General features: G+C 38.0%; 1 protein-coding gene across 3 annotated transcripts in view; it reads left to right on the forward strand.

Annotated features, from left to right (window-relative positions):
• Window positions 1–2493: 2493 nt before the first annotated feature.
• Window positions 2494–27604, forward strand: part of ERICH3 (glutamate rich 3) — a 105824-nt gene continuing 80713 nt past the window's right edge. For all 3 annotated transcript variants that reach the window (XM_003830584.5, XM_057303125.2, XM_057303124.2), the window contains exons 1-2: window positions 2494–2951; window positions 27017–27110. In XM_003830584.5, the coding sequence (XP_003830632.5) occupies window positions 2929–2951; window positions 27017–27110 (117 nt within the window). In that variant the 5' untranslated portion in view covers window positions 2494–2928. The remainder of the gene's footprint in view (window positions 2952–27016; window positions 27111–27604) is intronic.

The following is a 27604-nucleotide window of genomic DNA, read 5'->3' on the forward strand; positions in this document are numbered from 1 at the left end:
TCCAGAACTGTAAGAAATAAATTTCTTTGTAAATCACCTTATCTGTGGTATTCTGTTATAGCAACAGAAAACAAATAAGACCGTCACTGATAGTTTAGATCTGTGATTCCTAAGTCCAGCTGCTGCTCGCCTTAAATGAAGATCCAATCAACACTGTAGGTGTAATTCTTATCTCCCCGTTGCCCTTCTACTTCTCTCAATCTCCTGACCCTGACTCTCACTCCACAGGTCTTTCTATAAAACTGAAATCTTTGTATAAATTTATGATACTTCTGGGGACATCTGGGGACTTTTTTTTTCTTATGAGAAAATGAAAAGGACTCCAGTGACTATTTGGTCTTGAAAAGTTTAATTTAGTTTTTTTCTTTATTCCCTTTCCCTATCTCCATTCTGGAAATTAACATAAAAACTCATTCTGGCTAAATTCCCAATACATTTTCACAGTGAGCATTTTCTGAAGTGAAAATTAGTAGCTTCCTTGCAGTTTTCATCAGGAATGTGAAATTGTGGAGCTCACAGGGGTGGAGAACTCAAACCCCATTTATGAATTAATACATGCTGTTGAGGGTACCTCACGGTCTGCAGAGTGCTGGCGAATCTTTTCTACAGAATCCTGAGTATCTAAATAGTATATTTTAATTTCCCTTCTCATTGAACCAGTGAGAAAATACCATTTTCTATTTGCAAAAATGAATGTTGTAACAACTAGTACCTATATAAGATTACATTATTTACACCATCCTTAGGGATTGGCAGCACCTGGGGCAAGTTACAGTGTATCTTTCTAGTTCCTCCTCCTCCTTCCCCAGTCCCGATTTTTATCCAGGTGAAATCTAGTTACAGTGAGCATTAAGGGCAACCTCAAATGGAAACCAGTGTTAGTGGGGATAGACATACGGTAGGGGACACGGGGAGATGACCTCTGCCTTAGTCTAGCTCTGGCCAGTTGGGCTCTGAAGCAGCCTTGAATCCTTCAGTCTCAGGACCTAAGCTATTGGGCTAGCATCATTTTTTTTTTTTTTTCTAGGAATGGCTCCGGTCACTCAGGTCCAAAACCTGTAATGGTATAGAATATCTGGCTTCTCTGGCAATTTATAGGGGCCACGGAAAAGTAAATCAACTTGTAATTGTTAAAGGCATTTGTAGGCTGAAATCAGATAGATCTGGATTTGAATCCTAGTTTTTCCCATTGGAAGCCACTGTAGATGTCAGAAAAAATAACTAATTTCTTTATGTATTAGTTTTGATAGCTATGAAATGGAGAAAAAAACCTGTCTCATAAAATGAAGATGAGGATTAAATGAGATAGTAAATGCTCAATAAAAGGCTGAGGAGAGCATTTAGTAACAACTCGTTACAAATGCTACCACTCAAGAGTTTCTTTTTTTCCCTTCACTCATGCTGCAAACATTTATTAAACTGTTGCTTCCTTCTGAATATATAGAAAAATGGAATAGATGTACAAAATGAAATGGAGGAGCTTGCATTTGAGTAGAAAAGGCAGCATCTACTTCAGCAAGTGTTATACAGGGGGTAAGCACAAAACAGGCATAGCCCAGCCGAGTGGCCCCCAGAGGCCAGAGTCATTAGCACACCTGAGGATATCAAAGAGGAAGTGTTTAAGCTAAGTGTTACAGGATGAATAGAAGTTTTCCAAGTAGTCAAGGGTGAAAGTATGTTTCCACTAGAGATATAGTGCAAGAGTTTGGTTTTGCTAGAGTTTAAGGTAGTGGAGAAAGTGGTCACACAGGCTCGGGAAAGACGCTGAGGCCAGGTGATGAGGGCCCCTGAATGTCACACTAAGGAGTTTGAACTCTGTCATACTCAGTGGGCCTTTACCACGTGAGGAAAAGCAGAATGACATTAATGAGGTGATGCTCTTCCCACCTCTAAATGTGGCTGACCCAGAATAGAGACCCTGGAAAGCTCAGTCACCACTGATGCATCCAACCCTTCACTTATACATGAGGAACCTGAGGCCAGAGATCAAGTCACTCTGCAAAACACCTGACCAAGCATGAACAAAACAAGAATAGGTTATCTAAGTCTAGTGCTTAAACTTCCTCCACATTCAGATCCTCATTTAAATCCAGGCTGCTTCATCTAAGCCCTGCATTCCATGTACTGAATTCCAATATAAGTACTGTTTCTGGGTGCTTTACTGAATAACTGCGTCTCCCCCATCTTCTGAAAGCCAGCACTGTCAGCCCTGCCCACTGGAAGTGGGGACCTCAGCTAGGAAGAAGGATAGGGGTTTTCCAAGGAGAAAATGAGTCGATTGTAATGCCTTACAGATGCAGAAACAAATTCAAAACCAAAAACAGATTGAGAGACGTCCTTCTTTCCCTCGAATTTGCAATCGCTGTTTTAGCACTGGAAACCACCGCATCACGCAGTAGCTGCTCCCTGCTCTTATTACCCTCAGCCGCTACCCAGTCCTTCCTTCCCCAGGGCCTAGCAGGAAGCACGCCAGCCAAAATGTGTGGGTGTGCCTGTGTGTGTGCACGAGTGTGTTTGTGTTTTCATATTACAGATACCTGGGGAACTCGCGCCCTAGAGCAACAGAGCAGGGGCTTGCTTGGGTCTCCTCCCTATCAGGGCCCAGAAAAAGGGGTAGAAGCTGGCTTCACTTCCAGCTTCCGCAGGCTCGGTTCCAGTAGCGCCTCCGCTTCTCCAGACCCTGGGCGCTTGCCTCTCTCCTCCCTTAGCAACAGGGAAGCTGTGGATACCAACGGAGGGTGGGAGCCCGGGAGGCTGCGGGTAGCCCGGGCGCCCAGGGGCGGCGGCGGCCCAGCCCAGGTGCCCGCGCACAGGGGACCTCGGTGCGGAGCCACCCCTCGAGCGCGACTGTCGCAGCGCCAGCGCGCACGGGGCCCCACGCACCCACCCTCCGCACCTGCCGCGGGGTCCAAAAGGGATCCTGCAAAAATGAGCCATTCTCACCCCGCTGGGTAAGTGACAACTGGAGCTTTTCCACGCTGTGGCAGGTGGCGGCTTCAGCCAGCTGCCCCTCCTCCTCCCTACTGCTGCGGAGGGAAGGGGCGAGAGGGGAGCGAGGGGGAGGGCTGGGGAGAGGAAAATATATACGAATTCTGGGTTGCAGCGAGGATGGCAGAAATCCCAGGCATCATGTCTCCTCCCTCCCCTTCTTCGTTTCTTTCACCCACGTTCGCCCCTTTTGAAATTTTCACCCTGGAAGGATTAAAAAATGGAAGTGAAAAACGCATACATTAAGCAAGGACCTTCGCTGGGATCAAGAAGATCCTGTGGTGTGGAACATGTGTGTTTAGATGCAAAAGAAGAGGTTACCAAAATAAGTATTCGTTTGGAGATTTGAGAATGAGAGATGCATTCTCACCTTAGCTTACATATAAGCGAGGTGTGAGTTCATTCAGTATTGAAAGATGTTTCATTGGGAAAAGGGGGTATTATTTCAGGGATTTTTTTCTGCCCAATCTCAAAAGGACCATAAGGGTCTTTAAAAAGTATTTTAATAAAGGAAGGTTATATGGCACAGGAAAAGAGAGGGAGGAGTTGTGTGCCTGTGTATTTACTCATGATCTTCAGTTGCTTTAGGTAGGTGAACCCCTTAGATAACCTATTTTGGCAATTTTCAATGTATTCTAGAAAGAACACCGTCATTATTGGCTGTTGCAAAAAAAAAGTTTCTTTTTTTTATTGGAAGGGAGAATATCCAATTTCCTCCTGAATTAAACAATGTAATGCATATTAGACAATTTTTTATTATGATACATCTAGTAAGAAGATAAATATCCTAGTCAATCTTGCAATTAAATTGAAGGCACTTTCCTTTTTAATTGCATTTATTGCACATTTTTAGGAGCAGCAAATTAGCAGAGGACAACATATTTGAGATCATTTGGAGTTTGTGATGTTTGAAGTACCACATTAGTCGTTGTGTTGGAACTTATACCCAAACTTCAAGATTTTACTTTTTAATGAATTCTCTGAGTGTAATGGTGTAAATGAAAATGTTTGAAAAAACTAAAGCCATATAAGGTGCCACGTTGGAAATCAGTTTCAGAACTTTTAGAAAAGTGATATAGCTATGATTACATAAACTTTTTGTTTTATCTCAAGTTGAATTTAATTTAGGTACTTTTTAACATTTTGATGCTGAACTCCTGTGCAATTTTTAGTTATCTGTGGGTCATGTAAGATGCTACGTAAGATGCAAATAGCGCTATTTTTCAGCAGCTGATGTTTGCAGTATGTTTGCATTTGGGAAAATAAATATGTCAGTCATGGTTGTCTTCCTATGTTTTTCAAGTTTTTGGCTAGTTAGAATCTGATTAGACCATTTAATAATCTATTTTAAAATGTGAGAAAAATGTAGCTATTTATTAAACTGTGCATGATTAAGGTTTCAGAAACGGAAGTCAAATTTTTCTGAAGTTCCATTAGTTCCAAGCCTATGGGGAAAAGGGAAATTTGTGATTTAATGCAAGAGTATGTTTCATGGTACTCTTCAGGAAAGGTGTTAAGATGGCAACAAATACTTTGCACTTAAATGGTAAGCTCCGGAAAAGTAGGCACCATATTGTATTAATTTCTCGGCTCCCTTTACTTAGGACAGTGTTCAGAACAAAATAAAACTCAACAAGTGTGTGTTGAATAAATGGTATTGCCGGATGGTCCATCCAATCTAGAGATGCATGTATTCGGAAATGAAAATTGTGTTAGAACTAAATATTTATTATGTGCATACGATGTGCCAGGCTCCATTCTAGTGTTTTATACGAACTACCTTATTAAATCTTCCCACTCATGCTGGTTTTTAGTCACCCTCATTTTTACAGATAAGGAATTTGAGGACTTATTGGGGGAACCCGCCCCCAATATTTCAACATAGATTCTTTATATTTTCCATGAGTGTCAGCCAGCTGAGAAATAAAGAGAGACAGTATAAAGAGAGGAATTTTACAGCTGGGCCACCAGGGTGACATCACATATTGGTAGGACTGTGATGCCCACCTGAGTCTCAAACCAGCAAGTTTTTTATTAAGGGTTTCAAAAGGGAAGGGGGTGTAATAACAGACAGTAGGTACAAAGATCATATGCTTCAAAGGGCAAAAAGCAGAACAAAGATCACATGCTTCTGAGGGAACAGGACAAAGGGCAAAAGCAGAACTACTGATAAGGGTCCAACAAAGATCACAAGGCAAAGGGCAAAAGCAGACCTACTGATAAGGGTCCAACAAAGATCACAAGGCCAAGGGCAAAAGCAGAACTACTAATAAAGGTCCAACAAAGATCACAAGGCAAAGGGCAAAAGCAGAACTACTGATAAGTGTCTATGTTCAGTGGTGCACATATTGTCTTGATAAACGTCTTAAACAACAGAAAACAGGGTTCGAGAGCAGAGAAACGGTCTGACCACAAATTTACCAGGGTGGAGTTTTTCCCCACCCTAGTAAGCCTGAGGGTACTGCAGGAGACCAGGGCGTATATCAGTCCTTATCTCAACCACATAAGACAGACACTCCCAGAGCAGCTGTTTATAGACCTCCTCCCACGAATGCATTCCTTTCCCAGGGTATTAATATTAATATTCCTTGCTAGGAAAAGAATTTAGCAATCTCTCTCCTACTTGCATGTCCATTTATAGGCTCTCTACAAGAAGAAAAATATGGCTTTTTGCCCAACCCCACAAGCAGTCAGACCTTATGGTTGTCTTCCCTTGTTCCCTAAAAATCGCTGTTATTCTGTTCTTTTTCAAGGTGCACTGATTTCATATTGTTCAAACACACATGTTTTACATCAATTTGTATAGTTAACAAAATTATCACAGTGGTCCTGACGTGATGTACATCCTCAGCTTATGAAGATAACAGGATTAAGAGATTAAAGTAAAGACAGGCATAAGAAATTATAAAAGTATTATTTGGGAACTGATAAATGTTCACAAAATCGTCACAATTTATGTTCCTCTGCTGTGGCTCCAGCCAGTCCCTCTGTTCGGGGTCCCTGACTTCCTGCAACAAGGACTGAGAAGTTTCTAGAGGTAGCATTGCTAGGAAGGGTAAGGGCTGGAATACAAAGCCAGACAATATAGTATCAGAGTCATTTCTCTTCACCATCACACTATGTTGCCTCAGATGGTCAACAACTGAGATGTGCAGGAGCCTAAATATATAAAAAATTGTTTCTGGATCAGACCAACATCTGATAGAGGATGGCTGTATGTAAGTATCTAGTATTTTGATAGATGATTAGAGGCTAATTTTGTAATAGTGTGTGTGTATACATTTTTTGGTTGTAATTTATCAAAAGTAAATGAAAACAATAAGCACAAATACAACAAATCTAAATGTCTTAAAATTCACCCAAGAACAAAATTATTTGAATTGCTAAAGTTTTTCCTCAAATAAAAGTAGTGACTTTTTCTTGCTTATGTTACCATTTGGAAATAATAAAAGTTTCAGTAGCAAATAAAAGGTTTCATTAAAGCTGAGAAGGCTTTTCTATCATTACTGAAGCAGTTTGTACTTATTACATTTTAAGGGTAAAATGGTAACAAAGTGCAGTTATACACTAAAACAAAAATTTTAAATCCCTCAAATGCCACCAATCAATAAATGATGTCCTGATTCCTTCTCTTAGTGCTTCCTTTGATTTCCATTGCTTACTTAATTACAGCATGAAGCACTTGATGTAAAAATTGCAAAGGGCCTGTGCCGGCTTTGTTCAGATAGAGTTAGGAGTAAATAAAAATGATTTTTAAAACTTCTGCCAAAGATAATAGAGATTTTGAATCTGAGCTGCATCATAATTTGGTAGAAGTCAACTATAAAATACCATTTCCAGCATTGCTATCTTGAATGAAATTGTTTTAGAGTGGAAAATTACAATTGATTGTCCTTCTAGTTTGCTAAATCTCACTCATGTTGCTATTTATGTGTGTGTTTGTGGGTTGTGCATGAGTTCTAGAGGTGGAATGGTGATTTTATATCCCTCAGTCATGCATAAGGCTAAAATGATATGTCTCTTCTGGCTCAAGTTGGCTTTCTGTGTGAAAGATACACTTGGCTGTAAATAGAGATAGTTGCACTCATCTGTAAATTTTCTTTGAGGAAGGAAGAATGAGAAGCATTATAGCTCATGACAAGAAAAAAATGCAGAAGACATATGTTTTGAAAGACTTTTCAAAGGTTTAGAAGCATTTTTTGTTAGTTTAGGCTTATTAGTTTATACCCTTTTAATGTAAAGAAGTGTTTCTGTAATGACAGAGTACACTGAAGCATGGTAAAGAAAGAATTAATACATCCTTCGTGCTCCCTGATAACGCAGTAGTTTTTCATCGAAGGCAGATTAAAAACTACCGTTAGATCAAGCTGTCAATTTTACATAGTATGTGTATCCAGGAGAGACAGCAATGATAAACCCACCACATTATTTCCTAAAGAAAGGTCCATTGCATTCTTAAGTAGCATACGTTTCTTGCCTTCCGAGTTAGCAAACTGGGATGTACTTTGGATAGCTACAGTAACATTCTAGTGTGTTTGTTACCCACTCGCACCACCAAAATTATCTCTTTCACACAGAATTTCAGACTTTAAGTCATTAAATATTTAAATTAAACTTTGGTAGTTTCTATTCACCCTCCTGTTAAATATTAACAAATTAAGGAGTAAATTGATTGTGCTTAAATGAGTTGAATTGCACAGGCTTATTTCTTGTGGCTTCCACTGTAAAGCATTTCATGTTATAGATTCTGCTCTTTTAAATATATATATATATGTCTTTTCGTCTCTTACTCCTTTAACAAACATGTTCATGTAAGTAGATGGGAATGGAAAGGGGTTTGTTATGGCAATGTCATTTAATTCTTTGAATTCCTTCAGAGTTATAAGCCAAAAATCACATAGTGATCACACACAAAAAATGTTTTTGATGATCTTTCAAATGACAGCTCAATTAGGTCCTTCTTCAACTATATTGAAATCTAAGCATTGGAAACTACAGTGTTTGACTTGCAATTAGATTTGTTGCCCAGTCATGAAAGTCATTTGTTGTATTAATACCTGTGCAATACTTCAAATTGTCTGTTTCTCAGATGTTTTTCTAAGCTCAAAGCACTACCTAATAAGACCACCAGATGAAGAGAGATGTGTCCTTCTGCTGGAAAATTCAAAGATAATTATAAAAAAGTAGGTGGAAATCAACATGACTGGAAGTGCATTTTTCAGGAAGATCAATTTTAAGGGAGTACAAAGCAAACTTGAGCAATAGAAATTGATTCCCTTAAAACAATTGTATTGGCCTGTTCTTACACTGCTATAAAGATACTTCCTGACACTGGGTAATTTATAAAGAAAAAAGGTTTAATTGACTTATATTTCTGCATGGCTGGAGAGGTCTTAAGAAACTTACAATCATGGTGGAAGGTGAAGGGGAAGCAAGGAACGTCTTACATCGCGGCAGGAGAGAAAGCAAGTGAAAGGGAAGTGCCACACTTTTAAACCATCAGATCTCATGAGAATTCCCTCACTGTCACAAGAACAGCGTGGGGGAAAGTGCTTCCATAATCCAATCACCTCCTACCAGGTCCCTCCCTCAACATGTGGGGATTAAAATTGGAGATGAGATTTGGGTGGGGACACAGAGCCAAACTATATCAACTATCCTTATCCAAGTTCCCCCAGGAAAGTCTTTGGGTTTCTCTCAGTCTCTGCTGAGAAAAAGCATCTCTAACTAGGAGGATAGGTGGAGATGTGCCTAACTTATTTTGATTATTAATAAATCCATGCTAGGTTTTCAGGGAGATGGGAAAATAAAACTTCTGATTCAATTCTGAATTTAAAAATCAGCCCCAAATATTCAGAACCTGAGGTAAAGTTTAATTATTTTTGAGATTTTTAATTTCTAGAGCTATCACTTTCAATTAAAACTTTAGCCACTGAAGGTAGTACTGAAATAATCTTCTAACCTTTAGTTATTCATTTTGGTACAGACCAAGAGAAGCGGTGTGCAGACTGAATTATTGGAATTTCCCCTGCTATGGCTTACTCGCTTCCCCACACAAATAGTTGAGAATAGTGTATGTTATGGAATGACTCCATACATGTCAATCAGTTTAAATAAATCTGTCAAATTAGATGAGGATAAAATTTGCAAAAACAAAAAATCTAAGATTAAACATTCATATTGGTTTGTAAGTGTGTTTGTCACCTTTTTCTAAACTGGAAATCCTAAATGATATATTATGTGTATGATTCATATAAAAAAAAGATAGAGGAAAATCAGCTGAGTCATAGACAAAATAAAGACCTTGGCATCACAAAAAAATAGTGAACAGATATATATTTATGCTTTTAATTAAAAAAATTTAAGGTAAACATATTCATATACAGTTATTTCATTAATTTTACTTTCTGTTTAACTGACCAGCTACTAATCCTGATTATATTGAATAGGAAGACTTGTGCAGTGCCCTACTTGTACAATGTCTACATACTCAAGGGAGAATTATTTGAATCTGTAGGCACTGCATTTTGATGTTTCCTTTGTTTATTTCTTTGGCTTAGATCCATGGTTCTAAAACTTCAGCATACAAAAATTGCTGAATAGTACATTGAACACACAATCATGTGTTTTGCACTTCATGGGTTAAATAAGTGATTTTCAAGGATAGATTTTTTTTTTTTTTTTAACCAAGTAGTATATTTGCATCTTGTGCTAACTAAAAAGTTGACCCAAACATAAGATAGGATTTACTATACCTCTGGGTTCCAGCACAGCAGAAGTCATTTGTTTCTTTCACTGGCCAGAAGCTCTAAAATCACTCTCTTCTTACACAAGTCCCAGTAAAGAAACACATCCTTCATTGACAACATCATTGCTGCAAATTGTCATATCAGGAAATATACTCGGATTAAAGTAATTCACCTGAGAGCTTGCCTTTTTGGATTAATGTTTTTCTGGAGGAAAGAGAAAAAGATGTGACAAGTTGAATAGTGCAGCTTGAAAAATCATACCTTACTGAGACTCTTTCAGTATTAGGATTAAAAATTTTTTTGACAATTGTAAAATCATTGCTTCCACAGTGAGCCACAAGAAGCATACTTTAAAAGTGAAGAACATTGAAGAGTGTAGATATATAGATTTCATATAGATCTGGATTCTTTAATAATTTCTTATTCTCTTGTGGGTCTACTCGATCTTGCTGTCTTTATCCCCTTGTCTCTTTTGTATGGTTAACTTTTTTGGTCGATGAGCAGGTTACTGTGAAGTGCAGTTTTTTCTGACAGTGAAAGCATGGTTTCCCCATGCTCTGGGGACTTTCTTAGAGATCCTCATTATCCTCTTCTCTTTCTTCTGAGCTATCTACATGAATGTTCTGGGATGTAGAAGGTATCTATGCCCTTTTTTGATGGTCATCAATGATCTTTTTCTGTTTGCCAGCACAGATAATTCAGAATCAAGTTATGGTATTTTGGGTTTTTATGTACTCAGAAAAGATGTCCCTTATTTCTTCTGTCTAAATCCATGATATATACTTAGGTTGGTCACCTTTCTGGTTATTTCTGTGTCATGGACTTCATTGTGCCACCCTCCCTTCTGTCTGCCTCCCCCTCCCACTGTAATTTATATGTTGAAGTCCTAACCCTCAGTTCCTCAGAATGTGACTGTATTGGAGACGGGGTCTTTAAAGAGGTAATTAAGGTTAAATCAGGCTAGTATCTGGACCCTAATCCGATGTGACTGGTGTCTTCATAAGAAGAGATTAGGACAAAGACATGCTCACAAACATGGCCATCTGCAAACCAAAAAGAGAGACCTGAAACAGACTCTTCTCTCATGGCCCTCAGAAGAAACCAACCCTGCTGACACCTTGATGTCAGATTTCTAGAACCATGAGAAAATAAATTTTTGTTGTTTGAGCTACCTGATGCCTTGTTATCGCAGCCCTACCAAACTAACGCAACCTGTTTGTAGCTGTTGATGCTCTTCATTACTTGGCTCTGCAAAGGCTGAAAGTGGTTTTTATGAGAAATGCAGAATCATTTAAAATAAATGATTGATTGATTGATAACATATGGGGGTCATGGGGGTCTTAGTCAATTTGGTCTGTTAAAATAGAATACCATAGACTGGGTGGCTTATAAACAATAGAATTTTATTTCTCACAGCTCTGGAGGTTGGGGAGCCCAAGAGACATTTGCAGGGTCTGGTGAGGGCCTGCTCTCTGGTTCACAGATGGCCGTTTTTTTTTTTTTTTTGAGACGGAGTCTTGCTCTGTCGCCCAGGCTGCAGATGGCCATCTTCTTGCAGGGCCCTCACATGGCAGAAGGGGTGAGAGAGCTTTCTGAGGTCTCTTTTTTAAGACACTAATTCCATTCATGAGGGTTTTTACCTTCACCTAATCAACTCCTAAAGAACCCATCTCCTAATACAATAACATTGTGGGTTAAGATTTCAACATATGAATTTTGGGGTGATACAGACGTTAAGTCTATAACATGGAGAATGGAGATTTGAAGCCAAAAGTTCAAAAGGGAGATAAAAGTCAAAGCTAACAAAAAATATAAGTAAAGACTTAGTGGGGAGAAATAATTAAGATAATAAATCAATGATCTCTACAGGTAAGTGTTGAACTGTTAAGTCTGATTAGTAATCTAATTACTTCCTACCTCTCAGTGCCTGATGCTGGTTGGAACAGAAAATTCAACATTTTAAGCTGATGATCCATTTTTATGCGACTGTTATTATTTTTCTATAATAGTCATAAACATTTACAAATTAATGAAAATTCTTAGGGCAAAATATTGAAGCAAGGAAAGAAACAGCAGGGAACTAAACAGACAATATAAATTGCACATAGTAGTTATGAAACAGCATTAAAAGCTAAGGATTTTAAATTGAATTGAATCATAGTGTTTTATAGTAGCAGTTAATTTGGCATTCTCTATATGCCATGGATTGTAATATTTTATATTTGTGAATATTATTTGGCTCTCATACAAAGAAGCTGTTTCTCTTCATTGCTTGCTCCAAGATATTTGCCATAATATTGTTTCTGTTGTTTAGACTGAAATAAAATAATCTGCTGTAAATTAGAATAATAGAGTTAGAAGGAACTTCAACTTTCTGGGTACTAGGGATACAAGTGTTTTTTTTTTTTAATCTTCCTTTTTGTATTTATCTGTATTTTGAAAATTTTTTACTTTGAGCAGAAAAATACCATGAGGAAAATCAAAATCATTTGAACTTCTACATCCATAAATAATTATAGTTTCCATTTTTATTATATTCCTATTTATTGTTCAAGTAGATTATTCTGTTTTTAAAACTATACTGATAAAGCTATACTACTTAAAAAGCTGCTTCTAAGACTATTTTGTCTTTAAAGTTATACCAACAAGTACCACACAGATACTTTCCTTGTAGCATTTGAATAGTTTTTATATCTCCCATGTAAATTGCAAACTCCATAGGGTGGAGACCATACCTGTCTACATCTTTGGGTTCTCATTGTATCCCAGGACTATGTCCCAAACTTAGCTCAATAATTCCTACCATATGTCTCTGACTTTAGTGACCTTAGGAATACATTCAGCTGAAAGTAACAGAAAGCCAAACTCCTAGTGGCTTAAATAATAATAAAAGTTATTATTTATTTTACGAGTAGTCCTACAGGTAGGTGATTATATTTTTTAGTAATATCAGGACTTGGGGCAACATTTTTTAATTTTTTTCTGTGTTAGCAAGATGACTGCCCTAGATTCAGGCATTATATTCTTATCAAACCACTCCAAACCAAAAGGAAACAGATGGGTAAGAAGAAGACTTCTTTTTTTTTTTTTTTTTAACAAAAATCAGGAAGGACACCATTTTTAGAACCCTTCCATTAGACTTTCCTTTATATCTCATGGACCATAACTGCAGCAATGGACATGCCTTGCTATAGGAGAGAGTAGGAAAGGGTGTATTTGACTTTCTAACTTCTTCTATGAGAGATAGGCAAGGAAGACAAGTTTGGGAATGGCTTCTTGTAGCCAGTCAACCATGTCCACTACAGAGCTTTAGTGACTGGCTGCTACTGGACTTCAGCTGAGTTTTAGATTGTCATATTTGCCAGATAGTTGTTGTGTGACCCTAAGCAAATTTTGTAATTTCTCTGATTCTTGTTTTTTTCCATCCTTGTGGGATTTATATCTGCTTTGTAGTTGTTGTTATGGTTAAATTAGATGCTATAGTACATGTAGCACAGGGCCTGACACATAGTATATGTCAATATGTTCGCTTGGTGTCTGGTAGCTTATAATACTGATGGTACATAAGTAGGCACAGATTTCTACAGGACAACCTCCATACCTAAGTCCTGAGCTAGATGCAGAGTTGGGTTAATTGGAGAAGGCATCCTGGAGAGAGTAATTTGGGGAAAGAATGTTGAAGAAGGGGAAAGACATAAAATGATATATCTGGAAACATTTTTAATTTTTTTAGAGATGTGATCTCACCATGTTGCCTAGGCTGGTCTCAAACTCCTAAGCTCAAGCAATTATCCCACCTTAGCCTCCCAAATAGCTGGGATTACAGGCGTGAGCCACCATGCCTGGTTGGGAAACATTTTTAAATAGTAAAAAGCACTCTTTAAAAACATGGTATAATTTCAGTCATCACTGCAGTAGTCTATTGTGACCTCAAATAAGTGAGAGGAGACAGCAGCGTTACCTATTTAGGTGACATGTTCTTAGAAGCAGGCAAGCATGCTATAAAACCATGTGAAAGCTGACCTGTAAGGAGAAGTTAATGCCTCTAATTAACTTTTGTTTTTAAGTTCTACTTACTGTGTCTTACTTAGTTTTTGGAACCTTGAGTAGAACACTAACTGTACATACCAAATTAGGATTTTTCCTTTTTTTTAACAAAATGATATTTGCCTTCAATTTTAAGTCATAAATTAATTTCAGATTTATTTCTGATCATCTCCTAAGCCTTTATAAAAATGAGTTTGAACATTTTTTTTTCTGTTGAAGTCAATAGTTTGGAATCTCTCTGCAACTGCAACAAATGAATATTTCACCACAACTCATAGGGATTTATGTAAGATTATGACTTTTAAAATCTTCTTTCCCATAGTTCTTCTTTCCTTTCAGTCAAGCTGGAGACATGGAACTTCAATTCATGCTGGAATCTTCCAGAATAAAACCTTAGGGAGTGAGTGAGGCTGGCCTCAGGCTGCAGTGTGTGAAGACGAATATTGAGATTCCAATCCTTGGTGAGGAGACTGGCTCAGAAAAATTAATGGAAAGTCTGATGTTTCAGGGCCACATGCAAGAGCATGAAGCAAAAATCAAACTTGAGAATGCTGTGACAGGGAGAAGGAGAACTCAGGAAGGGTGATTAAAAGACAGAGATATTCAGAAACTGTAGTCAGGAGTGTGGGCAAAAAATGGGAACATTTCAAAAAACGAATGAATAAATTCCAACTGTTTGAAATGCATCTTTCCCACTTTTTTCTCTTCCTCTAAATTAAGAGGACTGATATTCCAAAGAGAAAAAAATCAATGTCCAGTGCAAAAAACTATGAGATAAACATGCTATTTCAGAAGAGGATTTATTTTTGGAGTCAGAAGGATGTAGCTTTAAATTCCAGTTATGCTTTATGTAAACTCAGGAGAGTTAATTTCTGCTTCTTATTTTCTTCCTTCAAAAATACGGGGCTAATAAATATCGACATATAATAGGTACTCAGTGAATGGCACCTATTGTGTATTTATTTTGATCTTTGTGTAAAGCATATGTTGCTTAAGTCTTTAGGATTTAATTCTTAAGGGACATAAACCCCAAATAAATAAAATATACAGTTCTAAATAAGCAGACATGTCCCAAGCTAATTGGAAGGGAGCATAGAGAAGGTGTTTCCAGTCAATAAATCACTTTCTTGTTCAATTAAACTAATTTCTTTTAAATGACAACCTCTTCTTAGATTCATGAGTCTTTAGAAAGAAAATTAACATTGACCTACCAATTCATGACCCCTCAAAATGAGGTTGCTCCTTTAAGGAAATCATTCTCTGAACAACCGAGAATTTTAATAAAAATGGAAGCAATGACCCAGAACATTTGTACCTCTCTAGCACACTTGCTCTTTTTATCAAATTTGAGAATTCAAGACAAACTCATGAAACTGCATCATTGCTTTGACATTGACAAATGGTAGAAAGACTGGTGAAAATCTTATGGGTATTATTTTTAAATGGCTGAGCATTTAAAATTTAGTCAACCTCTTTAACCTTTGCCCAGATGTCATTACCATTTTAAATCTTACTACTGCTCATAAGAATTACATTTTAGGGCACTTAGGAGGTTTTTAACATGGTTGATTATATTTTCCTTCTCAACACACATAGTAAGTTTATTGATTTGTTCTCTTTGGTGTCTGGCTTTTCTGTTTTGGTTTTTCTTCCCTTTTTCCTTTCCTTCTTCTTTTTTTCTTTCTCATAGTATCTCGCTCTGTGGGATCATTTCTGAACATTTTCCCATCGTACATTAAAATAGTACTATTCACATTGAAAGAATATGTGAGAGTCTTTTAAAAATTTGCCAAGTTTGATTCAGATAAGCCGACCCTATGACTTGCATCACAGAAAACTAGTGGAAATCACTGACAGCCATTAGGTACCATTCATAAGCATTTGTGGAAATACCCAAAGACTAGAAAGTAACTGAAAATTATATATACATGAGTAAAAGTATTTATGTGTATATGTATATATATACACATAATATATATATTATATATATACACATATACACTTGTATACACATATATACACATATATACACATGTGTATATATATACACACTATATATATATATACACACATGTGTCTGAATGTGTACACACATGTATATTGAGCCTTCTTATAATCAATGGATGGTAGTTTAAAGAGTTTAAGTAGGCTATTTGTATCTATAAAAGACTGTGTTCCAAGATCAAATATAAATAAAGAGTGATCAGATTTCCAAGCCAACATAGCCCTCTAAAGTATATTTGACACACAATGGTAACTGCCTTTATCAACAATTTACAGTTTAATAATACTGTAAACTCAATTCCCTTTTATTATATTAATTTTATACTAAATTGTATTAGTCTGTTCTCACACTACTATAAAGAACTACCTTAGACTGGGTAATTTACAAAGGAAAGAAGTTTAAAGAGGTTCCTGGTAAGGTCTCAGGAAACTTGCAATGATGGTGGAAGGGGAACCAAACATGTCCTTCCTCACATGGTGGCAGGAAGGAGAAGTGCCAAGCAAAAAGGGAAGCCCCTTATAAAGCCATCAGATCTCATGAGAATTCACTCACTATCACAAGAATAGCATGAGTAGCATGAGGGTAACCCCATGATTAAATTATCTCCCATTGGGTCCCTCCCTTGACACATGGGGTTTAAGGGAATTACAATTCAAGATGAGATTTGGGTGGGGACACAGCCAAGCCATAGCATAAATAATCAACAAATTCCTATTTGGGTGACAGAAACTTGTGATCTCTCTCTCTGGGACTTTGTGTATGATTTCCCTGCTTCTTAGAATGAATCCAGATAGTACTTCTGTCCCCACAATTACCCACCCAAGTTTTACTTCTTCCCTCAACACTTGACTTGTCATTTAGGACCCAGTTCAGATTTCAGTTCTTCTTGGATACCCTTCTTGTACGAGTATAATTTACTTATTTGTGAAATGGGATAATAATCTGATACATAGGATGTTTTGCAGATTAAAAGAGATTGTGCATGCCGCACACAATAAACAGTTGCTGTTGTGATTGTAGCACACCATACTTCACTACCATTCTTTCATTGGTTGGATTGTCCCTTCAGGGCAGGGACTGTGCTTATGTAGCTGTGCAGCTTTGTAACCTTGGGATAGTACGAGGCCAGGCACATAAGCACTTTGGGTTTATTGCACAAAATAAGTACTCTAATCTCCTTTGTGTCTGGCAGCAGGCATGCTGACTGACTACCCTTCTCTCAGTTTTACCCTCTGGCCTTTAAAAGACAGTGGGTGTCATCTGTTTTTCCAACGGGGGGTTTTGGAACTGTGCATGTGTGTGCACAGGCACACACACACACACACACATGCGCCTGTGCAACAGGGGTGGAGACAGTAGCAGGAGGTGCTTCTAGCAGGAGGACAGTGTAAAGATAGGCACCATGGTACTCTCTTATCCCTGGACCTTTGCATGTGGTAATCCCTCTTCCTGGAGCAATCCTCTTGTAAGTTCCCGCGCCTGCCCCTCAAATGGCCAGGCACTTATTCAGTTCTCTTCTACTGGCTCAGACTTCATTTTCTTCCTGATTGTTTAAATCATCCCCCTGCTCCCAAGTCTCCTTACTGCACTTCTTCTATGATTCTAAACCATGGTTTATTTTCCTTTCAGAGCACAGGCAAATGTATATGTGGTTCATTTAAGAAGAAAGCACTGCTAATAACACAATAGCAACTAAGAGTGTCATGCACTGCGCTAAGCTCTTTACTTGCATTATCATACTAACGCTTAACAGAAATTCTATGATATAAGGCACAATTATTTTCCCCTTTTACAGATGAGGAAATTGAGCTTAATAGTGAGTAAACAACTTATTGGAACTCATAGAGTACAAGTGTCAATAGAAGATTTAAAACTGGGTATTTCAGAGGGTGGGGGTAAGTGAACAACACACTGGTAAGATGATCTCAGAAATGGTTAGAAACAGCCTGACTTTTTAAAAGAACCAGCCCTTAGGAAATTAACCTAATCTTTAGTGGAAAAAAATGACAGGCATTTGGATGAAGCTCTTTAGTACAATTTTATTTTTTTTCTTTGTATAATATGCTCAATAATATATTTAGAAAATATAGCCTACACAGCAGCATTTTTTTTTCCAAATGCACAATTGCTGGCAGAACCCACCTATTAGGTGTTTGTTGATTGTTCATTAACAGAGAAGCACTACTTACTACAGAGTTCCCTGAAAGGTTGGCCAAGGGTTTGTTTGGTCTGTATACGATTTGACTTCTCCCTCTGCTCAATGCTGCTTCCTCTCTTTTCCTTTCACAGGTGTTGATCACTAATAAACATCTTGTACCCAAAGCTGCATTTCAGCATGTGTTTTGAACAAATCTTGAGAATTGCTTTCCTCAAATTAGCTAAGATGGGAAAGGAGGACAAGGAATTGGGAAGTGGAGGGGAAAAGGAAGAGCAGAAGGAGGAGGAATACCTCATAGAGAACATTCAGTTTTATGGTTAAAGCAGAACAATCCTGGTTTGAATCCTGGATCTGCTTTTAACTAGTTATGGACTAGTTATCTAACCACTCTACATCTGTTAACTCATCTTTGAAGAGGGAAGATAATACTAACTCACAAGATTGTGTATATTATACAGAGTGTTTATGCACTACAAAAATTTAAGAAAGTACGCAATAAATGCTAGTGATAAAAATTCTTAGTTTCCAGAAGTTTCCATTCTGGTCACCTTTCCTCTGAACAGCCTCATTATCTCCCTTAGTTTTAATTTTTCTATTAATGCATATTTGTCAAGCTGCTACAATTTTTTTCTGTTCAAAGATGTAACATTATAAAGAGAAGAATTCATGGTATATGAAAGCATATACCATGTCTCATATGCAACTGGTCAAACTTAGTGTGTCTCCGGCCTACTGACTCCCATTCATTTCTTCCCCATTGCCTCATCTGTGAACACTGCAAAACTGTCTTGCCAGCAGTCAGCACAGTTGGAGACCAGTCTTGTTTTTACTAGTCACTTCAAACCATCATATTAAGGCTATAAATAAAATAATATTATGGTTCTCATCTGGCTTCATTGTTAGAATAAGCTGAGAAAAATTGTAAATCAATATTTAGCATAATTACTGAGATCTGGCAGGTTTGGATGCAAGTAAAAAAGAATGAAGAATGTAATATAAAATCATTTATATGATATCAGTTTAATCACCCCCTATAAAGTGACAGGCTGTAGAGATTCTTGGTGTAATTGTAGTTGGCAAAGAGTTTTCTTATATAGGAATATAAAATAATTGACCCTCATGTCAATTGTTCTATATTTGTCTTTCATCAAGTTTCTTCAAAAGGATATACTTTTCTGCCTCCCTGGGAACTATATTTTTTTCTAATGCAATATGTAGCATGCCACAAAGGCACCATTTTTTCAAACACAAGAAAAAACAAAAACAAATGACAAAAACAAAATTGTTAGTACGATCACTCATGTGGAGAGTGCTGCATTTAAAAAAGCCAAAATACATAAAACATGCTTCTGCCATAGACTACTTCTATTTATTGTCCAGAAGCAGAAAAGAAAGGTGATTATCCTCACATGTGGATTTTAAAAAAGGATATATGTCAAGGAATTGGACCAATATGCTTCATTTCCATTAACTGATTTGTACATTTACTCAACAAATCTTGGCTGGGTTTGTGACAGTTTACTGTGTGCATAGCTCCATACAACACCTTGTAGGAGGGTGTACAGGAAGAGAATTTTACATGAGTCTGAAGACAGTGATTAAACATGGGTGAAAGAAATTCTGGTGGAAGGTGGTGAGACAAGGACCCTAGGAAAGAGATAGGTACAATTTTATGGGAACTCCTGTGACATTTTGGCATGTTCTTTATTGATTTATTGGTGAACCCTCCCTACTTTTAGAACCTCAGCTTCCTGAATGTAAAATGAAGGAGTTTGCCAGATTCTATGTGGGTATTTTCACATGTGAATTTCTATATTCCAAAAATGATGAAGCTTTAAGCAAATATATTTCCAGACCAGTAAACTGAGATGTTCACTTCAGGGAGTAGTCCTAGCATTTTACTTGATGGATAATGGCTAGGTAAAGAAGATTGAATTATTGAGGGTCATGTATCTTATAAGGGGTAGAATTAGAATTGGAACGCAAGTCGAGGGCAAGGGCTCATGTGCTTTCTTGCTCTTCCACCTTCCACCATGCAATGACTATTTTGTGATGGAGTTGTTTCAAAAGTGATGGTAGAGGAATTCCCACAAGGGAGGGCCTCAAAATATCTTGTGATGGGGCCAGTTGGGATTCCAAAGAAAGAAACACTAAATGCCAAGGTCATCAGTCCAAAGCATTTATTAAGGGAACCTAGATGGAGAGTGCTGCAGCATATTCTCACAATGAACAGTGAGAGAAAAGGGATGTGCTCTCTAGGTGTGTCCATGGTGAGGGGGCCAGGGTATATGGAGATTATAGGAAATTTTAGGAAATTTGGTTCACAGCCCGGGCCAGTTTCTTTCTAGGAAACCCAGATAACTTTTTCAGTGCCTGGGAATGTTCAAGTCCTCAGTTTGGGTTCAGGCCTGCTGGGCAAAACCCACAGCTGGTTGGGTCATAAAGCAGTGAAGGCACTCTGATTTTTAGTCATGATACAGAAAAAAAGTGAAGGAACTGGGGAACCTTCAGTGACGCAGTGAGAAGGGAGAAGGCCCTCACCAGATGATGGCATCTTGATCTTGAACTTCTCAGCCTCCAGTATTGTGAGAAATAAATTTCTATTTTTTAATAAATTACCCATTCTGTGGTATTCTGTTACAGCAGCATTAAATGGGCTAAGACACAGACCTATCACCATCACATTCAGGGTCCAATGTTTCTGCTCCTGGCATCAGGCTTATGGGAGAGACCTTGCAGAACATAGAAGAATGGCCCTCAAAGATGTCCATATTCTAGCCTTCAGAGCATGTGGATCTGTTACTTTACATGAAAAGGAGGAATAAAAGTTGCAGATGGAATTAATATTGTAAATCATCTGACCTAAAATAAGGAAATTATTCTGGATTAATGTGGGTGGGCCCCATGTAATCACAAAGGTCCCTAAATGGGGAAGAGGGAGGCAGAAGAGCCAGAACCAGAGAGATATCATTGTGAGAAATAGTTGACCAGCCATGGCTGCATTTGGCAATGGAAAGGGCCCAAGACCCAAGGCATGTAGGCAGCCTCCAGAATATTGAAGGGAAAAATAACTGGATTCTCCTTTAGATCCTGCAGAAGGAATGCCACCTTAATTTGAGTTGTTTCTGTCTTCTGACCTCCAGAGCTATAAGATAATAGATTTGTATTGTTTTAAGCTACTAGTATGTGGTAATTTGTTATAGCAGCAATGGGAAACTAATGAACACTTTATTAATTTATATGGAATAAGTCACAATTTGGGTTAAATAAAACTAACCTGGTTGAACCAAAATTATTTTTAATATCTCCTCAAACAAGTATGCTTTTGAGGAAATTTTTAGTGCAAAGCAGGATGCAGGAATATATATTTAAGAGATTAGCTGAATTTAAGACTTCAGCACATTGCTTTTATGCTAAAATTATGAAGGAAAGTTATGTATTTGTTAATATAAGTCTGTAAGAATTTTTATTTGAAAGGTTTCTATCTCTGTAGTGGAGAACTGGGTGGATTATATTTCTCCGTGAATATTTCACCATTCACATTTTTCCATCATTATACTTAGCATGCTGTAGCCCTCACATTAGCAAGACCTGATGAGTGCTGTTCACTATGATTCGTTACATATTAGCAGGAATAAGCCTTAGGTTATATGGTCTTTGGCAAGTGATTTAAACTAAGGCTTGTTTTTCTCATCTACAAAATGGGGATGATCATATCTTCTGTTATGGACTGCATGTCTGTGTCTCCCCAAAATTCATATGTTGAAACCCTAATCCCCAATGTGATAGTATTTGGAGATGAGGCCTTTGGGAGGTAATTAGATCATGAGGGATTTGTTCCCTTATAAGAAGAGACACAAGAGAGCTGGCTTCTCTCTCTGTTCTCTCCCATATGAGGACACGATGAGAAGACTGTCATCTGTAAACAAGGGAGAGGGTCTTCTTCAAGAACCTAAACATGTTGGTACCCTGATCTTAGACTTCCAGCCTCCAAAAATAGTGTTTGTTTAAGCTACCTAGGCTATGGTATTCTGTTAGAGCAGCCCCAAAGAAACTAAGAGAAATTGGTACTAACAGTAGGATATACATATCTAAAAATGTGGAAGTGGCTTTGGAACTAAATAATGGGCGGAGGCTGGAAGAGTTCTGAGGTGCATGCTAGAAAAAGCCTAGATTGCCATGAGGCAATTTTTAAAGGTGATTCTTGTGAGGACTCAGAAACGAGAGAAAACCTCCATCTTCTTAGAGAATACATAAACAATAATAAACAGAATGTTGGTGGAAATACGGATGGTGAAGGTCATTTTAATGAGGTTTCAAATGGAAATGAGGAACATGTTATTTGAAATTGGAGAAAAGGCAATCTTATAATAAATTGACAAAGAATTGGCTGAACTGTGTTCGTATACTAGTGTTTTTGAAAGGCAGAAAAATTGAGGCAGAGGGTCACTTGTTCACAGTTATGGAGCCAGTAATGGTGGAGCCAGAATTGAACTGAAGCTAGAGTTGGCATTTCTCTATCTCTTTTCATCCCCAAAGGTAATGTAGACAGTGTGGGGATGGGTAGTACAGGGAGAGATGAGGGTAGAGTTACAGGGTGCTTCGGGCCAGAAGAAATAACATTATCAATGTGATCCATAAAGAAATATTGCCTTAGGTTTTCCTAAAACTGACTCACATTAAGCAATAATCTTGTTTTGGAGCTTTTCCACTTTAGTAAGATAAAAGAGCTGTAATAGTTAGATATTGTTCATATTACATGGGTCTAAAACAACTAGATGAGACTATGTATGTGAGAGTGCTTTGTAATCTGCAAAATGGAATATGGATATTACACTCCTTCCCCAGCTCAGGATTCAGTGCCTGACATGGAGATACTTGGTAATGAATTAGCTTATGATACAGGAAGAAATCTCTCTCTCTCTTTCTCCTCTCTCTCTCTCTTTCTCTCTCTCTCTCTCACATACACACCCAGACACAGACACACACACACGTGCACACACAGTGTGTATCTAGTGTGTGTATCTCCCCACTAGATTGGGAGCTCCATGAGTGCAGTGTCTGTGCCATCTCTGTGTCCCCAATGCCTTACAGAATAACCTAAAATTAGTCATTAAACAATAAGCTTTTGTGATTTAAAAAAACTATTATAGTGCCTTTCCTTTTAGCTGGGATTTTTATATGGTAGACTGTCTCTCTTTGGGATCAGGAGAAGGGATTGTTATGAATCACTGACTTTACTACAGAGCCACATTTATATATTACATGGTGGGAGGCAGGGTTAGAGGGTTAAGTGCTGAAAGGCCGCAGCTGGGAAGGTAGCACCCCGGTGACTCAGCTTTGGCTCCTCTAAACTTCAGGCCCTGAAGGATGTGGTGTGTGCACTGAAGTGAGGGAAACAGGAACCAGCATGGAGACAAGGTTGCTCTGTTTCCTCGGAGACTGTTTTCCCCAGTGCATTGAGCCAGGAAGTGGGTTTTTCCCCCACCTAGTGACCAGGGGATGGGTAGATAGTCTTGTTCATCACATAAAGAAACAAACGTGTTAGACTGGTCAGGCCAGTGAGTTGTGGGTCTTGGCATGACAACATAGCCTGCGAGTAATATGGTCACAATGCCCTGGTGCTTGCTGTGACCAACGGAATCGATGAAAAGGGTGCAGTGGAGGATCACAGGCCTGAGGCAGCACGACCAGGAAGTCTAGTGTTGACACTGGATGCAGAGCGTAACATACAAGCTGCAACACAATCACCAAGCCCAGAGCAAGGTGACCTTATTCAGCCCAGGGTTATGCCATGAGCAAGAAAAAAAAAGAAAGAAAAGAAAAGTGAAGGGAGTAAGTAGCACTGAATGCAGAGGAAAAGGGTGGAATTTCAGAAAAGCTCTGCTAACCTGAGTTTGTGTTGGTCAGTGAGCTCTTGTAATTGGGTAAATGCGAAGATGGGCTACAAGCGCATATGAAGTACAGGTGAAAAGGACCAGAACAGAGAGGATCAGCCAGACCACAGTGTAGCTGACACTGGCCCACGCAGCATTTGACCATCTCCCTGGAAAGGAGTCTTGATGGTCAGAAAGATGGTCACATGTATATGCATGCAGTGGAAATGCTTGAATTGACCATTTTACCAAATCTGTATATAATTTACTTTAGAGCAATTTCTTGATATCAAACAATTTAGTAATGTAAAGTTTCAGTTAAAAAAATTCCAGCATTGTCTAAAAAGGAAATAACTGAGCCGGTTATTATTCAGCTGTCCTACCAAGCTAGTCATATGATGATAGTTGTGGAAGGAGTTGCTTACAAGTGGTATCCCAAGCAAGAACCCACATTTATTCCTAAATAGGAAAAGATGATGTGTAAAAAGGTTTCAACCCAACTGGACCTGCTCGACGATTTGTAAGCCTGGACAGGCATCGTGCACACATTTGTTAGTAGAAGCCCGAGAGAGCAGAATTAAAATCAGGTGCTACCAAAGCTGGCTAAGCAATTGTTATTAGGATCTAAATATTAAAGAAGTTACAGAGCCTGAATTAAGGAAGGGGATAATTTATCAGTCAATAGGGAAGTTGAGGTTTATGTGATCCCAACTTTTTGACCCCCACTTCATTTAATCAGGTTTTAGCACTCCCAGCTATTCCAAAATTATTGATTTTTTTAAGAAAAAACTTGAGCCTGAAAAACAGACAAAAGACTATATATGATATCACTCTAATGATTTATCTTAAGAATCTGTGAACTGTGGAATCATGATTGTTAGGACTGAGAGACACCTGCTCACCTTTCTGAAATGAGGAGCTGAAAAGATATTCTGAGATTTAGAAAGGGTAAGGTATACAATGTTGACCTTTTGGAGACAGGAAACCTTTGATGAACTATAGGACACCAAGACAGTTCATTTAAAAGATGGTTTCAAAGCATTATCCGGAGCTGGTTTTCTATGTGCCTTACTGAAGCTCTTGGGTTGTCTTTTTACATAAACCTAGGGAAATAATGGCTTTTGCAGTTGTTCATATGTCTGCAACCCTCATGTGGCACCTTGGTTTCTAAGCTTTGTAACTGCTTTTCAGTCTCTTTTGAGAATGAAATTAAACTTTTCTTACTGTTTGGCAGCATGGAACTTTCCTGCGATGGGCTGTTAAGGAGAAAAGAGGCATGAAGAAGTCACTTATATCATCTCCATGTAATTAAGGAGTACAAACTGTTAAATAAAATTGTTGCTAATGATATTTACTTGACTCTATAATATGAGTCCCTGCTCTGATCTTAGAATAAATTAAGGATTAGTGGTTCATAAAATGTATAGATTATAAAACTTTGTTGCCAGTAATAGAGTATGCATTTTGTTAAAGACAGCTTTGCGTTTGGACTATCTTTAAGCTTTCTTGTTCTCTTTCTTTCTCTGCCTCTCCCTGACTCTGCCTCTGTCTATCTCTGTCTGTCTTCCTCTTTGTCTTTCTCTCTCTGTCTCTCTCTTTTTATGTGTATATAAGTATACACGCACACACACACACACACACACACAGTAGTCCCCTCTTATCCGTGATTTCACTTCCGGTGGTTTCAATTACCTGTGGTCAGCCACAGTCCAAAAATATTAAATGGAAAAATTCCAGAAATAAACAATGTATAAGTTTTAAATTGCATGCTGTTCTGAGTAGTGTTGTCAGATCCTATGCTGTCCTGCTCTGTCCTGCACGGGATGTGAATCATCCCTTTTTCCTGGGTATCCACGCAGTATATGCCACCCACTCAGTCACTTACCAGCCGTATTGGATATCAGATTGAAAAAACCTAGTATACCTAGGATTTGGTACTATCCACGGTTTCAGGCATCCACTGGGGGTCTTGGAATGTATTCCCTGTGGATAAGGGGGGACTACTGTATATACTAACATCTATGTATATGTCTATGTATGAATGTATATGTGCATGCACCATGTATACATACATATGTGCGTGCATGTTTTTGTAAGTTACTGAATAATTAATGAAGGATAGATTGAAACAGAAAATAGTGCTCAACTTTGACATACAGACTTAGATTGACAATTTACTAAGGTATAGCGTATAATCAACAAACCAATTTATCCTCTTTTAACTCTTAAAATAAAAGACCCTAAAAATCAAAAGTGATCTACGAATTATTGTTTTGGTGCTGGATGTGAAATTAATGCAAATGTCTAGATATATATGAGGAAGTTAACACTTCAAAATACTGAGCTTAAATTTAGTTAGGAACTTATAACAATAAAAATAAGTCCCAAACAAAATCATATCTTTATTTACTGAGCACATTATTATTTCGATACACAACAAATATCATCAGTAGGGATACCAAGAATAATGCTCTATCCTGGCCTGGCCTTCAAATCTAGCAGAGGACACCAAGAAATAAACAATTATATATTACATATTATTACATATTATGTGATGAGATAGTAACTCAGGGTCTTATGGGGTAGGAGGTGGGGAGCGGGAGTGGAAGGCAACACAGCACACCAGGACATATCAGAGAATGTTTCCTAAGAGAAGAGAGGCTTATACACCACAGATATTATCTGCTGGCTGGCAGGTGAAGGAAGGGCCTTCACAGTTGGGAGACCACGTTGTATTCTGAAGATGAGAGACAGCAGGTAAGTTTGAGTTACCAGAGTTTAGGGTATGACATGAGACGCTGGAAGAATCTGCTGAAGGAGCCCTTGCTTTCCCATCAGGGCTTCCCTCTGATGTGAAGCCCTTTTTGACAAATGGAGCTGGTGGCCTCCTTCTCTGTGCTGCCATGACTTTTTGCATATTTCTATTGTTGTACTTTCCCGATTCACTTTACTTGTTGATGTGTGATTTCCATACTTGTCTGTGGAATAATTAAAATCAGGATGATTTTCTAGATCTTATCATAAGACTTAGAAAAGAGTAGGGACTCAATACATGTTTATTAAACACATATACGAATGACTGGCAGGCTGCATGAGTGAATGATTATGCACTATTTGGGGAAACAGTAAAGAATTGCCTTGGTTATCAAACAACCCCTTGTAAAACCTTATTGGTTTTATTTTTGTATTTTAGTTTACTTGCTGCATATAATAGCCTTATGGATAAACACCTGGCTGGGTATTTTAACAATACAAGGATAAGGCGTCATCTCTTAAGATCAGGACTGGTAAGTTTTGGTTTACTTTCCACTGACCTTCTTGTTTCATTAAGTCCAATAATTCCCTACCTTTTCAGGCTTTCTCTTTGAGTGACATCTTCCACTTGCCCTCATTTTAGAAAAATTACTTTCTTTCCAAAGTTTTGATTTATGTATTTGAGGTTGTTTGAAAAGATAGGAAGGCAGGTCACTATGACTGCTAAGAAAACTTATAAATTATTGAGGAAAAGGCCCTGAGACTTTCCAACAGCATATTTCAATGGTTTGTTTATTCATTCATTCAACACATATTTATTGAACACATTGTATGAGCTAGAAACTGTTAGGAATTGAAGATAGAGAAGATATTATTGTCATCTTCGGAAAAATATTGCTTTTGATATTCACAGAATATGGTGTGGAAGACATGTGCATTTCAACATTTCCCCCAAATTTAAAAACAATTACTTCCTGTGATGGTTTATTGATAATATTAGTGTATTTCATTAGCTTCACAACTGTTC

Source organism: Pan paniscus, chromosome 1 (genome assembly GCF_029289425.2).
Source record: "Pan paniscus chromosome 1, NHGRI_mPanPan1-v2.0_pri, whole genome shotgun sequence".
NCBI lineage: Eukaryota > Metazoa > Chordata > Mammalia > Primates > Hominidae > Pan > Pan paniscus.